Here is a 16556-nt window from a genome sequence, read left to right as displayed (position 1 = left end):
CTATTCCCGCGCCAAGCCAAATTATTTGGTGGGGGGTCCTGCACGCAGAGATCCCTTTTCATCTCTGAGCAGCATGTCAGGCTGCACCGACGTGTACACCGCGGTGCTGATCACTGCCCGCTGCGGTCTATCCGTGGTTCGTCCATGGTCGCCCCGCGTCAAAGCTCCTGGAGACATCGGCCGCCGTGCCGAAAATGCGACAGTGCAGTCGAGGGCTCAAGTTTACGACAGCCTGGGGCGTCAATACACGACATCGACATATGGGCAAGGCGAGACGAACGAGGTGGGGGATATGCGAGCCGTCTTCAAGTTCCCCTCACCAGTGAACCGGTCTTCTGTCTCTTTCGCGGGGAAAAAGTGGAAATGAGCGTCGTACAAACAGCATGATTCCCTGTCAGGCCGCAGGATCAAGGGCCACGGCGACAGGGCGGTCAAGAGAATGAGGACGTCAAGACGGGAGATAACGCCTTTGCACCAATGTGACATTGTGACCGACTTTCAGCACATGTGCACTAACGGCTGCACACGAGCTCCCAGCTCTGACTCGTTGCGACGGTCTGGTGGGTAGCATTGGCGATATCTGGGAGCACCAGCGCGGCATATCTTATCAAATGGACATGTCCTTGGGGGGGGAGGGGTATTTAATGTGGGAGAAGAGGGTAGAGTAGTAAGACCACGACCATCTTGATGACTACCAAGGGGTGGGATACGGCATGGGAAACATCAGCAGGCTTCCACGTCGCAAAAAAAACGCAAAGACTCGTATGGAGGATGACTGCGGCACGCAGAGGCAATACCAACTCCAGTTGGATGACAAGAACGATGAGCAAGATTAGCTGACAATGGTGGCAGCAGCACCCTTAGACAATGAGGCAGGTCGGCGGCGGCGAGTGTGAGTCGCGCGATTTGCTCCGCGCATGAGAGGACGGATGCCTTGATTCAAAGGGAGCAGTCGAGTCGTGCTTGACCGTGATGCAGATTCCGCCGCTGTCACCAGGGCAGATGCATTTCTTTTTCTCCTGCCTTTTTCAGAACCTGGAGATCACGAGGACGACACACTGCGCTGCGCTGGGAGAAGTGTCGTTCGACCACGTCAAGTTCGAATAGCTTGTCTTGGATGAAGTCGAAATAAGGTTCCGGTGTTAGCCGAGTCGACCTTGGCCCTAATAATCCCCCCTGGAGCACAGGCGTGCTAACGTTGCAGACTAGGCATTCTAGCACTCCCGACTGAGACCTCTGACGCCCGTTGGGCGGGTACAGCATATCTTGCATGCCGCAGCAGAAGGACAAGCTTTTCCGGACAAACTGACAAGCTTTTGTCCTTCTGTGCGTGCCAAATTCAGGGGAAAATAGGGGCACGCAGCCCGCATGCATGCAATCCTTCTGAGGAACGTCGACGGGCTCCATCGTGCGAAGGAGTGGATGTTCTCACCTGTTACAGGCCCCGCCGACTAGGATGCCAGATTTGGCGACCGAAAGTCCGTTCTGCTGACGGGCCTTATCTCAGGACCTCTGACGAGCTCATCCAGCGTCGACGGGCGCCGCTCACGCGAAGCTCGGGCTCCAGGGAGGCGCCCCTGGCGTCTGCGACAGTATAACTACAGATATGGCGCAGGAACTTGCGCCATGGCGAATGTTAGGTATAAGCACGCTTGAGGTCCTTGATGGATGACAAGCGAGAATCTTCACGGAGAAATGAGAAACATTGACGGCAAACACACGAGCTGATCCGGATCGTGAGGCTGCAGAGCTGACTGTTCAGACTCAGGCTCTCGCCGCGCACATCCCGAAGATTAGCCTTGTCGATAGGAATGTGAAATCCTATTTCATGTGCCTTGAATCTGACGGTACCAGAGATCAGGTGCTCCTTGCATGTCTAGTGGGCGGCATTTCCTTCAGCAGTGGGTCGCTCAGTGCTACCTGTGCCCTCGGAGCTGGAGACGCACTGTGCCCAGATGGCAAGGCCCACAGTCAACATTCGCTCTTGGTATCCTGCAGGCCTAAGAATGGTCGGCAGTTCAAGAGACAGAGATTGTGGGGAGAATCGCTGCTAGTGCGGCCAGAGAGAGAGAGAAATACCGACTTTGTGGCTCGGAGACGAAACTGGCAATGCCTTACTACCACAAGATTGTGGCCCATTGGCGTCCTATTTCTGCCTATGGTATCCCAGAGAAGATGCACCACTTAATTAGATAGTGTGCAGAGAATATGTCTGTATTTTTTATCACTGGTCCTCATGCATTTTCTCTATTCGATCACTTTGCCAGACAAAGTGAGCCGAATTTGGTCTTATCATTCTGTCGAACGATCGATGTTTCCGGGACCTTGTAATACCAGGCGAACACTAAGGCAACTCCAGCATCTTGTCGTTTGAGAAATCCTCCAGGATTGCGAGGATTTGAGGCAGCATATTAGACAACAGTTGGACGCGTCGCCATCCACTCGGAACTAGCCGCATATGTACATTGCCTTGGTCTTCTTGGTGACCTACTTTGGAAAGTGATTGGTGCAGAAACCTGAAGGATCAACCCCGGAAATGACAGTTCTCGATCCAGTCTGGACAAAAGTGACAAGTCGTTATGCCGCAAAACGAATCAAACATGAGACAGAGACCTGCTGGCAGTCCACGTTCGGATACCACCTGAGCAAGCTCGACATTTTCAGGCCAGCTTCGATGTGATGTTGCGAGTACATTTCCACAGCAGGCGGCAAGCGACCACGCCGACAAAAATACCTCTTTCGTCTAGGCAAGTAAATAACATTTGAATCCAAATATTATAGAGAAATAAGTCAAAGGGATCCGAAATATGAGAGTTGCGACACTCTTAGCATGGCGATGTTTTCAATGACAAAGACTGGGAAGCAAGCGGATCATATTTGCTTTATTAGCTTGAGCATCTATTTGTCAGGCTTCTAGGTTACCGCTTTAGTAGAACCAATGCCATACCTAGGTATCTTTCACGGCTGAAGGTACAGTTACGGGCCAGACATCCTGATACTAGTAGGGCTACCTAGGCAGAGGACTATAGCACCAGTTGACGGCCCTCCTGACCTGCCCCCATCTCAACTTCAATGTTTCTTTTTTCTTGAACTCCCTTGCCTTGACTTGTCTTGAATTTATCGGGTCAGAGTATGCTCCTCCAAGGTCTCTTCACCATTGTACCCTCTTCCGACCTCGTCTCCATCTACCTCCCTTCGACTCGGATTTGGGCAACTTCCCCATCCAAACTGTCTCCCCATCCGAATCCTTCTTACGACACAGAATCATTATTTGAGCAGGCCTAATACGAGGAGTGCCAAATTCGAGTCATGATACTGCATCGCTAATGGTTCAGCAGTCCACCAACAGCGTGCTTTGACCCGTCGACAACGTCGCGCCAGCCCAGACTGTGTGACCATCACGATACCTGTGGCGCGTCGAGGACACGTCGAATTTCCGGCAGTGCTCACTGTCGACGTCTCCACACAGTCAAGGGACTAAAGAACACCAACCCCAATCTCGGCATGCATAAGTTTTGAGGCTAGACTGACTTGTTGGTTCAACATCGGACGACTCCCCGTACCTGTCCACCGCCCAACTCGGCCGGACGCTCCGGGTTTAGTTTTCCCGGAGACTCTTGGCATCAGCAAGCCAGACCCAGCGGTGGATGAGGTGGAGGCCGGCCAAGGTGTCCCCACGAGGCACAGCGAATGCAGGTTGAGAAATGAAAACTGGGGACACTTTCCCTAACGGAGCCCACACTGGGCCCAGGGCTGCCGCCCCGAACCGTCTTGGTCGATCGCCAAGTACGGAAAAGGCTAAGCTTTCTGACAAGGTTGATTACCTACGGCCATGGCCAAACGCACAGCTGCCGATTTAGCTTGGCGCATCCGAGTTGATCGTCAGAGGTCCAGAACACCAGAGCTTCGCTGCTGACGTGATTCCCAATAGTCGCACGTCTAACGTGCATGTGTCTCGCTAGCTCGACCGTTTAATGCTCGCTTGCTCGAGATCGTGGGATTGTTTGGCGCGTTCCTGGCGGGGGATCTTCGATCTTCACGAACCGACGCGGCTGGTGCTCATGTAGCGTCAAACATCGAGGGATCCATGCACACACACACACACACACACACGGCGACGTCGACTCCGAGGTGACGATGCAGCAGCTCGGCTTCGCGGCACACACGGAAATAGCAATGGCGGCCGGAGGAGCTGACCAACCTGTTTTCCCGTGTGCTGAAGATGCGTGTTGGGCCTCACATAATCTCGAGTGTTCCTATCTTCCCCTTCCCCTGGGCGCATGGTCAAACGCCAAGAAACGTATCCTGCTGCCCATTCGCCCGGCTGCGTCTCCACGGCCCCGGAGAGATGAACGATTCCACCGCAGGGGAGGCTGCAGGGTGGGTGCCGGGCTCCACCCAGCGTGTGGGTCTCCATCTCTCTCGGTGCAAGGCCGAGTGCCGTCCACGCAGCCTTCTGGAAAGTTTCTGGGTAATTGTTTGTGGATCACGGCGACTGTTCTATGCGAGGGACGGCAGATTCGGCACGCATCCTCAAGGATGCACACTCGAGGGGATGAACTCGACTCTAGGTATAAAGGTTTCGAAGGCCTCGTCTTCAAGGACAGTTCTGATCTTACTCTGCATCCGCTCACTCACATTCATTGACTGAACTCTACAGCACACATTCTTTTCTAACCACCAACTTCTTCACTCTTTTTCAAACAACAATCACTTAACAACCGCAAAAATGGTTCTCAAGTCTGGTCTTATCGCGGCTGCCCTGGCGGCATCCGTCATGGCAACGCCCACCCCCATGGACGTTACCAAGCGTGCCTCCTGCACCTTCTCCGGCTCCAGCGGTGCCGCCGACGCCATGAAGCAGCAGGCCTCTTGCTCCACCATCACCCTCAAGGACATCGTGGTCCCTGCCGGCACTACCCTGGACCTCACCAAGGTCAAGGACAACACCAAGATCATCTTCCAGGGTGAGACCACCTTCGGCTACAAGGAGTGGAAGGGTCCCCTCGTCTCCATTGCCGGCACTGGCATCACCGTCGAGGGTGCCTCCGGCTCCGTCCTGAACGGTTCTGGTGAGAAGTACTGGGACACCAAGGGCTCCAACGGTGGCAAGACCAAGCCCAAGTTCTTTGCTGCCCACAAGTTGGTCAACTCCAAGATCAACAACATCACCATCAAGAACGCCCCGGTCCAGGTTGTCTCCATCAACCAGTGCGACGGCCTCACCATCAACCAGATGACCATTGACAACTCCCTCGGCGACTCCAAGGGTGGCCACAACACCGACGGCTTCGACATTGGCGAGTCCAACAACATCAACATCAACGGCGCCAAGGTCTACAACCAGGACGACTGTGTCGCCATCAACTCGGGCACCAACATCAAGTTCGACTCCGGCCTCTGCTCCGGCGGCCACGGCCTGTCCATCGGCTCCGTCGGCGGCCGCGACGTCAACACCGTCAGCGGCGTGACCTTCTCCAAGAGCACCGTCAAGAACTCGGACAACGGCATCCGCATCAAGGCCAAGAAGAACACCACCGGCAAGATCTCCAGCATCACCTACAGCGACATCACCCTCGACAACATCGCCAAGTACGGTGTCCTCGTCGAGCAGAACTACGACGGCGGCGACCTGCACGGAGACCCCACCAGCGGCCTGCCCATCACCGGCGTCACCGTCAACGGCCTGCACGGCTCCGGCGCCATCGCCTCCGGCGGCAAGAACATGGCCATCGTCTGTGGCTCCGGCGCCTGCTCCAACTGGACCTGGAAGGACGTCAAGGTCTCCGGCGGCAAGAAGTACGACTCCTGCAAGAACGTCCCCAGCGTTGTTGGCAGCTGCTAAATCGGTGGTCTTGGGGTTTGCTGATCACGCCCAACTTTTCGGGTGGTGCATCTAGCTGGTGAGGTGTCTTTCTGTATATAAATTAGCTTTAGAGTCGCTGGGCGTTTCGTTGTACATACTTGGCAAATGCTATTCAGCTGTCCGAACATTCCTCACTGGTGCCTTTCTTGGTGATTTGTGTGCTGTTTGTTTCAATAAGGGTAGTTCACTGTCGAAAAGTGCTACTAGGTTCTATGCTGAGTCTAATGAATAAAGCATTAGGGCTTTGACAGATAAACATTTGAGCAAGACTCCCCCTCTGCCCTCCCTCCGGCGCGATAACATTACCTAGGTACCCAGGTAATTAGGATGGACCGTCACGGGCACCCAGGATGAGTTCTGGTGTCAAGTCCACGGTTGAATAAATGTTCGCATTATTTCAGTAAGTCCAAAATAACTATATGCTTACGAACTCCCCTTTTCTTGAGAGACAGCCTATCCTGCTCTGCTACGTGTTGAGGAAGACTCAAAAATCTCGTACGTGGTCACGACAGGAACCAGGCCCATGGCTTTCGTGGCTATCCCTTCCGACGCGCAGTTTTGGGCCTTCGGGCTTTTCAGTGACATAGTACGTTGTGCTTGGCAAAAATGGACCCGGGGACATCTCCAGGGCTCTGAGGAGTTGGGCCTCCTCGACTCGCGCAGGCGGATGCCACTTGAGCACATGCAGTGCAGATAAGGCCCAGGTGGCATGCCAGTGGTGGCATGCAGAAAGTACGGCGGAGAAATAGTTGCATTCGGACCAACGAGCATTCATACCTGTGGGCACATGTCAATTGCCCCAGAGGAACAGCGTTGACGGAGCAAACCTGACGGACAAGGCAGTGCCAGTCCAATGGCTACCGACCTAGGTACTTGGGTACTGAAACATCTGGACACAAATTATTGCAAGTGTTCTACTGATGCAGTCACTTTCAAACTTGCTCACACTAATGTCTAGATGTATCATTCTTTTTTCCAAGGCAGCCGGTCCTTTGTGATGAAGCACCTAGGCAGCTCGATAAGCTTTTACGCGACATGTTCAAAATGGCCCCTGCTGCGATTCGCTTCACGGTGGCAGCTGATAACTCCACGACTATATTCACGCACCCACTGCGCCTCTAAATGCTGTACTATAGTACCTAGATGATTATTCTACCGCTTCAACTCCGGCAATGTACTGTTAGGCGAAATTTTATGGACAAGTTAGACGCTGACTCACGCACTAAGACCATCCGGTGCTGTCTAGTGCGCGGTCCGGTAAGGATAGTGTCTCTTGGGCCCGAACATCGACTGCAAGCGACACCTGTAGCCGCACTATATTCAAGAATTGACGACACGTCGCCTGACTTCTCAGGCATGCACAGTGATTTCAGTCGACCGCGCCTTCCTAGCCGACTGCCCGGCCCCCACGGGCTAATTTGGCGCGCTGTGTTCTAAACTGACGACGTGTCGCCTGACTTCTAAGGTTTGCTACCTAGGTAGGCGGTTGCCCGGCCCAAATGGGCTGGTTTGGCTCGCTGTGGGCATGTAAACAAAAGCTGAAAACCTTAGTCATGTTATAATTTGAGTAAAAAGTGGTTTCATTTTTAATCCTTATATATATAAAATATATATAGCACCTTTATATAATAGTAAATACTTAAAATCTAATATTTAAAAAATATAGTATTAATAATAGTAGAAAAAGAATATAATATATGTCAGGGCCATGGGCTGAACGCCCGCAGGACCAACCAGTGGGTCCGTGCACTCTGCTTATCTTATCAGCCCAAGTGGCCTCCATACCTCTCGCGACGCGGGATTGCAGCTTCGCTGCCTCCCCCATACTATTCCTTAGGCAACTCTAGTTTTGAATCAACAATTCTTCGCAGACAATTTGAGCCTTCTTTTGCCATAGGTCGCGAGGACCGTCTCAATATATAAATATATAGTTAAACTTTATATTATATAAATAAAGTTAGAAGGTATTACTTTTAATAATACTATATTATTAATATAAGTAGCTTAAGGGTTAATCTATTATAATAAACTAATAAGGTAGTTAAATAGTAAAATTAAAATAATTTTAAAATAATCTTTATAAAAAAAGAATCTTATAATATAAGACTTAATAAACTAACTCTTCTCTATTAATATATTTAATAACTATTTAAATCTACCTTTATTAAATAAATTAAATATATTATAATCTTTATTTTAAATATATAATTAATAAAGTAATAATATTATAATAATAAATATATTTAAAAACCTTTTATAAATTTAATAAAAGATTAAAGCTTTTTTAAAAGTTAAATAAAGTTTATTTATTATATATTAAATAAATATTATATAAAGAAAGTAAAAATTTAAATATTTAAAAATTAAATCTTTCTTTTTTAAGTATACTACTTTATTATTAAGAATTTATTTACTTTTATATAATATATATAAAATATAGTAAAAAAGGGAGCTTTATAAAGAAAGTTAGTAACTCTATTATATATAAATAAGTTTAAAGGTATATATTAAGTAATTAATAACTTTATATTTAAGATATAAGCTAATATCTAATCTAAAAGCTAAGAATATAATAAATAGATAAATAGTTAAATAAAAAATATAATATGGCTGAAGCCTTTGAGTAAAAAGAACAACAATCTCTCAACCACTATATTCAAGCTGATTAATGAACTTCGAAGGACGGCCATGACTTGACAGAATTCAGTAGCTGGCTCAGAAAACATACACAGATTCAATACACAAGTAACATGATGATCTAAACTGGCTCATGTATGCGATGATAATTGTAGCAGAAATCAACTCTTTGAGGTCCATTGGAACATCGATCTCACAGGTCGGAGGTAAAAGGCAAAGTGGACGCGAAGCCCAGTTTCTGAACCTCCGGATGAAAGGGCAGCACGCCGAAGTTGTTCCCAGGGCTTTGCCCTTTGCACTTGCCTCACTTAGCACCGGAACACGTACCACCCATCTCCGCCTACGGACGGCCAGAGCACAAGACAAGGTGTGAGCCTTCCATCGGTCTTTCCTTCATTATAGCAATCACTAGAAAATGATACCGGAGGCTTTCCTCCTAGATTCACCCCCGAGGCAGGAAATCAGTCAGCCGGCTCGCCTCATCACCCGGTGGACTATACTAGACGAAGTAAATACGGGTTTGAATCTAGAGCAAAGTAAACAGACGGACCAGATTTTATCATCTCTAGTTTTTTTTAGCCATTGATTCCTGGCGCTCAATGAAAATTCCGATACTCTTAGTTGCCCCTAGCTATCCTCTCATCAACTAGCTTTCTGAAGCGAAGAGATGAGGCTCGCCTAATCACCCAGTGCACTATAAGAGCAGGTTAAATAGTGCGCCCTTAATACTATCACTTAGACTGTGATCTATCCAAGCCTACTAGTACTGAACCTTGATATATAAGGATATGGCCACCCCCCCGTGCGACCCATTTTCGGTTTTCCTCTTTACCAAACCTCAACTCTCACAACTCTCATCACGTGCTCACCTCAAAAACAATACCAACCACAACAACACTACTATTACTACAGCACTACTACTACTACAACACTACTACTACAACAACACTACTACTACTACAACACTACTACAACAACACTGTCGCGCACCTCGTCTACTATAGACACTATTGCGCATCGTTATAGTAAGTACAAAGCCGTCAACTTCTTACCAGCATCACCTCTTCACTACACACACATAAGATCCCCTTCCTATCAACTATTACCTCTTTACCACCTACATACACATAAGATCCCCTTCCTATCAACTATTACCTCTTTACCACCTACACACACATAAGATCCCCTTCCTATCAACTATTACCTCTTTACCACCTACATACACATAAGATCCCCTTCCTGTCTATCATCACCTCTTCACTACCTACACTACCATATGAGGATTCCTCTCCTGTCTTCCATCACCTCTTCACCACCTATATATGAGATTCTCCTTTCCTCTCTACCAAAGCTCTCTTTCTTTACATACACTGTTCACTACGGGCCTATACTCCCGCCATTAAACCCTGATCCTGTCTTTCTTGTACCGCTTCTTCACGCGCACACACGTCCATACATGAAGTTTCTGTCTCTCTCCCACCTTTTCAGCTCTCAGACATGCCTTCCCATGTTCAGTTTCTGTTATTCTCACTTCGGGCATGCACCTCGTTCCTGCTGTGCGCCGGGCTTCCCTCGCGCATGCCCCATCGCACCAGCTACTTCCGTCCAGAACTTTATACTAACTAACTCAATCTCAGAATCTCACACCATCAAACGCTAGCAGCCTAAGGCTACTAGGAAATCCACGCCAAACGCAATGGCCAGCGACCCTATTTGGCTATTCTACCCGGGCTACGCCCCATTCGACGCGGTGGATCACGCGGCAGGAGACCCAGACCCAGACCCAGAACAGCAACTGCAAGAGCAACAGCAACTACACCAGCAACTGCAACTGCAACTGCAACAGCAATTGCAACTGCAACAGCAACTGCAACAGCAACAACAACAACAACAACAACAACAACAACAACAACAACAACAACAACAGCACCACCACCACCACCAGGAGGAGCAGCAGCCCGAGCAGACATTCGAGGAGAGGGTTGCTCAATTCCGCCGAGTCCCTTCCCTTCGGGACGACCCCCACCGAAAGGCAGGTGCAGGGCGGAAGAAGAAGAGCCAGCGTTTTTGGGCCCCTGCAGATGCGCCAGGGCCCCTCGTGGAGCAGTATGCCGAGCTCCAGAAGGACGACCAAAGAGTCGCCACCGCCGAGAAGAAGCTGGAAAAGGCAAGGGGGGAGGGCGCGAGGAACGTGCCTCACTACGAGGAGATTGTCCTCCGGAACATGAGGACCCGGCAGGACCAGTGGGAGAAGTGCGAGCGCGCGGAGCAGGGACTGGGCCCTGTGTTGACGACTTTTGAAGAGGCGGAGAAGGAGTGGCAGGCCGCCCACGCCGACTGGGAAACACACTCCAACAACTACCACGCCAAGTGTGCCGAACTCGCGCAGGCCTACCCGCAAATCCTGCTGCCCGACAACACCATCGACCTTGAGCAACTGGGTCGCATCGACAAGAAGGCGAGGCAGGGTCTGTCAACCCGGAAGAACTGGGTTGGGAACAAGCAGAAGAGGGTTGCGGAGGCTATGGCGGCCTTGGAGTGTGCACTGGAGAGGGAGTTCGGCGAAGTCGGCGGATTGTTTGCCGTTTAGTCTGGCAGGTGAGGAGGACTAGGGGTTTAGGGGGCGGCTAAAGGGTGGACTCGGAGAAGGGCTTACTTAGTTCTCTTCGCGAGGTGAGTTTTTCCCCATGCTTCTTAGGAAGGCTTGCCATTTAGTCTGACAGGTTAGCAGTTTCTGTTTTGTTAAGGTTCGTGTGGGTTTGGAGTGGTGGATTCATCCTTTCCCCTCTTGGGTGGGCGGGTGGGTGGTCCCAAGGGGAAAGGGGCATCACAGAGGCATTTAAGAAGCCTGACTTCCCAGAAGAATTCGCGGAACACCAAAAAAGAAGAAAACGACAAAAGGAACAAATTCCTCGGTCGACAACTACATCAGCATCAGCGTCACGGATTAGAGGAACGATACGGAACGATACCCACCCTGTTGTATTTACCGACTGGACGATTAGACTTACGATACCCACGGCACCGGCCGTCACGGACTGAAATTTCGATACCCATGCTGCGATTCGGACGACAGCATAAGCGACTTCAACGACACATTCGATTAGATACCTAAGTAGATAGATTAGACTAGGTAGTAGAGATATGCAATTTTTGTTACACCCATCAAATTCGTGAAAAGATTAATAAATCTAGGAAGCTGTAGCGTGTGCTTAGCTGTGAGGTGAAATGTAATAAAATACTGCACTTCCAAGGGAGTTCCGACTTCAGACTTCCCCGTTAGATTCCCCGTCGTGGACGTCGCTCTCGCTGAGCTCGCTGTCGTGGATGTTGCCTTTGACGGAATCGTTGTTCTGACTGTCGTCGTGTTTATCCTCTATCTCCCTACTTCTGGCTTTGGATTCCTTCTGAGTACATTGTATATGCCTAGTTCTAGGCGACAACCTGTGGCTTCCTCTTTGGGGCCTACGTCCCCGTCTGGGTTTATCGTTTTGGCGTTTAGTAGTTGTCGTCTTGCTGCTTTGTGGTGTTTTGCGCTGAGAGTGGTGGGGTAATGCTGGCTTTGGTAGGAAAGGATCTATGGTAGATGCTAATTATTTAAGGTGGTTTTGGCGTTGGTGTTAACATCGGTGAGTGCAAGGGCCCTGGATGGGTAGGGAGGAGAGGGAGGTGAGGGGGTGCGTGTTTCTGCCTGGTGGCTCCGCATCTGGCAACAAACGCCAGGTGCTTACTGCTTTCTGCTTGGAGACCAGGAAAGAACTTCCCTTTTATCTTTTCATGATTTTCTTCCCCAGAGCATCCTGCTTGAGAATCTCTAGATTTCGGCGAGGAATTCGCGCCTTCATGCCGTGAAGACCCAGAGCTGAGATCTCCACTGACGGGAATCTGACAGAAAATTCAAACCATGTCTTGTTCGCGGATCTACGTTGTCTTTATGACGGTGCTCACTGATTCGATCACTATTATAATGGTACATGGGAAATTTCAGCCACTGTCCCGCACAGAGTCGGAGGGTCTGTGCAGCAGCATGTCCTCGACGGGGCTACTTGTCGTGGACTGCGCAGCCGGAACTGCAGATCAATCGACCAACCGAAGGATTAGGACATACCGAGAAATGTTCCAGAGCAGAATTAACTTAGTGTGCAATACATGAATTGGACAAGAAGTCTCTGCTTCTTATGCCACACTGACAGGGTGACTCGCCGTATCCTGAAGGAAGAGGCCAGCACCATAATCAACCCTAGGTTGGCATCTCGCCTTCATCAGGTGGTCAAAGGGTCCTTAAGAGGCTCTCAATCATCTCCCGGGTGTTTTTCCGGGACATCTGTGTGTAGTCTGGCGGAAAATAGGGACTGTGAGTGGTGGGTGGTTTCATTTGTAATAACTATAAATATGAACATTTGAAGCGTATGTGGCGCGTTCATACAGTGGTAAGCGCTCAGGACCTAGGGTTTCTTCTTTTTCTTTTTCTTTTAAAAAAATAGAAAAATGCAAACAAAGGGACTGTAAATAAAATCGAGCTACGGCGGGCATATATGCTCGCATTGTCTCTGGTAACTCAAGGGTCTGGGTGAGGACAGTTGCCCAGGTGTCGACGACGCACGGTGTACCTGCCAGCGATCAGGCGTGGGGCAAAGTGGTCGTCCCCTCGTGGTGTCTAGACTAATAATAATCCGTTCCTACTTAAGTAGGCATCTTGGTCGACTTGGCGGTTTTGGCAAACCCTGGTTTATGTGATCAGCTGTGCCACAAATGATATGCTTTAGCCATTCCACGGCACCTTGGAAATGCTCTTCAGGAGGAAACGGCAGATCTGACCCGGACGTATTTGTTCATGCTGAGAACCTGACACGCAGCAACCGTCTGAACCATGGAAGTCGAATTGCACCTGGCTTGGATGACACCAATGCAGAGCAATGCGATATTTGCTCGGGTGTCACTCTTTGGCCGCCGCATCTCTATTCGCCGCTCCCTATTTCCTGTACGAAAAGGCCATGTGGAAGATGCACGTGTCGGATAATGTCTTGCAGGTAAGTCAACACACCCGTCCATGCATAAGCCCTAACGCACAGCCCCTTTCCTACCGACAACTACAAAGCTCACCTTTACAAAACTACATTTATTCATCTTAGGAAAGTCTTGGAAACAAACGTGCTTTTTTATAGATTTATAACTATAGTTCAAACTTATATAATTATTTAAATATTAGAAAGGTTTTATTTCTAGATTTTTAATAGACGGTAATACTTTATTACTTTCTTTTATAGTGTATATATAATACTTTTTATAATTAAATTAATATATAATATTAATTAATAAATTAAAATTAATTAAAACTAGCTTATTTAATAACCTTAACTAAGATTAAAGAATTTATATAAGGAAATACTAATTAAAGATTAAAAATTTATAATTTAATTTTAAATATTTTACTTTTTAAGTTTACACCCCTTACACCCCTTACACCCCTTACACCCCTTACACCCCTTACACCTCTTACTCCCCTTACTCCCCTTACTCCCCTTACTCCCCTTACTCCCCTTACTCCCCTTACTCCCTTTTAATCCCTTTACTCCTTTTAGTCCCTTTAGTCCCTTTAGTCCTTTTAGTTCTTTTAGTTTTTTTAGTTCTTTTAATCCCTTTTACTAAATGTAACTTTTCACTAGATGTAACTTTTTACTAGGTGTAATTAAGTTTAAAGACTATCTTTTGAATTATAGTCTAACTAAAGACTAAAACACTATGGACTAATTGAGTCACATTAAGAAACCAATGAATAAATTTACAATCCTGCTTGTCAAACCATCAATGTCAACAATGCAGAATGACACTGCTATGTAATTTGAACTACGCAGCTCAAGATGAGTAGTTTTTACCAGTGTTGGCAAATTAATTAAATTATTACAAACAGTCTGGCAGGACAGCCAAGACCATCATGTTGGTGAAACACCTGCCGAGCTCCAATTATCTCGACTCCTCGGCTGTCAAGCCAGCCAGAGGGTCGAAGCCGAATGGCCTCAGTACCTGCGTACTTTGTATTAAATTCCCAACCCGAGCGGCCACGCACAGCCCACGCCGGCCACAACCTCAAGACAGCTGCGGCCGTCAACCCATACTCTCCCAAAAATTAGCCGCGGCGTCCAAATCATCCACATTCAAGATATCCACCCCAGCATCCCAAAGCGACCTCCAGACGCCGTTGCGCGTGCCGACAGGCCACCCGGGCTGGTCCCAGAACCGCAGCTTGACGCCCTTGACCTTGGCGAGGGCGACCTGCGCGGCGAGGAGCACCTTCTGCGCGTCGTTGAGCCCATCATTGCCGCGCACGCCGGGGAAGAAGACGTTGAAGCTGGTGCTGGCGATGGGCGAGACGTCGGCCGGGACCGCGGCCAGCAGGGGGATGGGGGCGTCCCAGAAGTAGTCGCGGGGCGCGACGCCCTGCACCTGGCCGAGGGGCGTGTTGCCGGTGCCGATGACGGTGACGGGTCCCTGGGTGACGGATGTGCCGTCGAAGGTGGTCAGGTAGCCCGCGTCGCGGAGGGGCTGGAGGGCCTTGATCACCGCGGGGAAGGTGGTGGCGCCGTCGGTCTTTAGGTCCACGAAGAGGTAGAGGGTCTGGCTGGGGACGGTGTCGTAGACGCCGTTCCTGGTGGTGGTGTTGCCGACGAAGCTGCTGTCTGGGTTCTGCTTCTCCAGGACGGACAGGATGGGCTGGATGTACAGGCTGTCCAGGGTGCGGGCCTCGGTCAGGGAGGACTCGTCGTGGCCTACGTGGAGGGTGCCGTTGTAGAGCCAGACGTCGGCCTCGATGCTGATTGCGCCTGCCTTGAGGGCCGAGTAGAAGGGGACTTGGCGCCAGTAGTCATTGTGAGAGTGCTAGATGAACATTAAAATCAGCCTGACCTCGTGGGATGAGAAGTCGGGGTTCAGCCACTAGTGGGGACTTACAAGGCCCTTCGGGATGATGCCCCGGGTCAACGAGGTCGGGTAGTCGTATTTTGGGTCCGAGGCGGCATCGGTGATGATCTTCTCCAGGTCTGGCGAGACTGGTATGTCTGACTGGGCCAGGACGGCTTGGACCGCGACCAGGGCCGCGGCGATCCGTGAGAAAAACATTGCAGAGAACGAGGGTGGCAGAGGAAGATGGGGGGGGGGATGACGGGTGCGGGGTTGGCTGGCTTGGTGGTGATATCTTGATGACCCAGAAGCCAGGAAAAAGCACGACCACTGCGAACTGGTGTTCGTCCTAGAGACCCTTCCCGTTATTTATTCAACCATCTTGAGGTCCCATCGTCTTGATGCGGGCAGCAGCCGACCAGGGACCCGTGATGTCACCAGGGCCATGTCCCGACCGGGAAGGTATTCATCTCGGGTTGGGCCAATCAAATGTCCACGTGGGACCCTGGCCTGTTATGATCTTCCCACCATCCCCTCGAGCTCTACACGTGCTGTCAAGCCAGGCCTGTGATGCGTCTTCTTCTTGGGGGTGAAATCTAACGGGGCCCAAAAGAGATTTGGCTGTTTACATTGTCCGAGTCCTAGTGCGGCAGGGACCAGCAACCTACTTCCATGGTTCCAACCCGCGCCTCGTCTAGCAGCCATGGGTTAGGGTCAACATGGTATATAAGACATTGAAAACTGCTGCACTAGCTGCAACTTTTTGGTTGTGGTCGTGTGCCAGGCAACTGCGTTGGTCGCGTGTGTGCATTTGTCGGCTGACGTTCTGGTCCTTGGCTACAGCAGCATCACTGTTGGGGTCTGCAATCGCTTGAAAGAGTGTCAACAAGTCTTATTGGACTGATGTTCTGGCAGGCAGATGATTCGGGACGTTTTACAGGATGGCAGCATGGTTTGGGGGGCCCAACTCAATCTGCCGGCCAGACCGGGCTCTCGCGATTATCCAAAGGTGCATCCCATGTGGCACGTGACCCCTCGCGCTTGTCTGCGGGCCGAAACGTGGTGGTGCAGGGGTATGCCCACCTGGAGGGGGCCCGCGTGAAGATGGAGGGGAGATGATGCTGAAGGAGGAGGGCGGATGACGCCGTACGAGTTG

General features: G+C 50.0%; 3 protein-coding genes across 3 annotated transcripts; 2 read left to right on the top strand and 1 right to left on the bottom strand.

The window, feature by feature from the left end:
* Window positions 1-4198: 4198 nt before the first annotated feature.
* Window positions 4199-5993, top strand: KVR01_005923 (uncharacterized protein). The gene has a single exon (XM_044792515.1). The coding sequence runs from the start codon at window positions 4730-4732 to the stop codon at window positions 5843-5845; it is 1116 nt and encodes a 371-aa protein (XP_044644726.1). The 5' UTR covers window positions 4199-4729; the 3' UTR covers window positions 5846-5993.
* Window positions 5994-10199: 4206 nt separating this feature from the next.
* On the top strand, window positions 10200-11093 carry KVR01_006313 (uncharacterized protein; the record flags this gene model as incomplete). Its single annotated transcript, XM_044788602.1, has 1 exon — window positions 10200-11093. The coding sequence occupies one exon, from the start codon at window positions 10200-10202 to the stop codon at window positions 11091-11093; it is 894 nt and encodes a 297-aa protein (XP_044645116.1).
* Window positions 11094-14471: 3378 nt separating this feature from the next.
* On the bottom strand, window positions 14472-16055 carry KVR01_005798 (uncharacterized protein). Its single transcript, XM_044781747.1, has 2 exons — window positions 15452-16055; window positions 14472-15379 (listed from the first exon to the last, which is right to left on the bottom strand). The coding sequence occupies exons 1-2, from the start codon at window positions 15617-15619 to the stop codon at window positions 14609-14611; spliced, it is 939 nt and encodes a 312-aa protein (XP_044644601.1). The 5' UTR covers window positions 15620-16055; the 3' UTR covers window positions 14472-14608.
* Between the last annotated feature and the right edge of the window lie 501 nt (window positions 16056-16556).

The sequence above is a fragment of the Diaporthe batatas genome (assembly GCF_019321695.1).
Source record: "Diaporthe batatas strain CRI 302-4 chromosome Unknown Contig00006, whole genome shotgun sequence".
Lineage (NCBI taxonomy): Eukaryota > Fungi > Ascomycota > Sordariomycetes > Diaporthales > Diaporthaceae > Diaporthe > Diaporthe batatas.
This window is presented reverse-complemented; position numbering and strand designations above follow the sequence as displayed.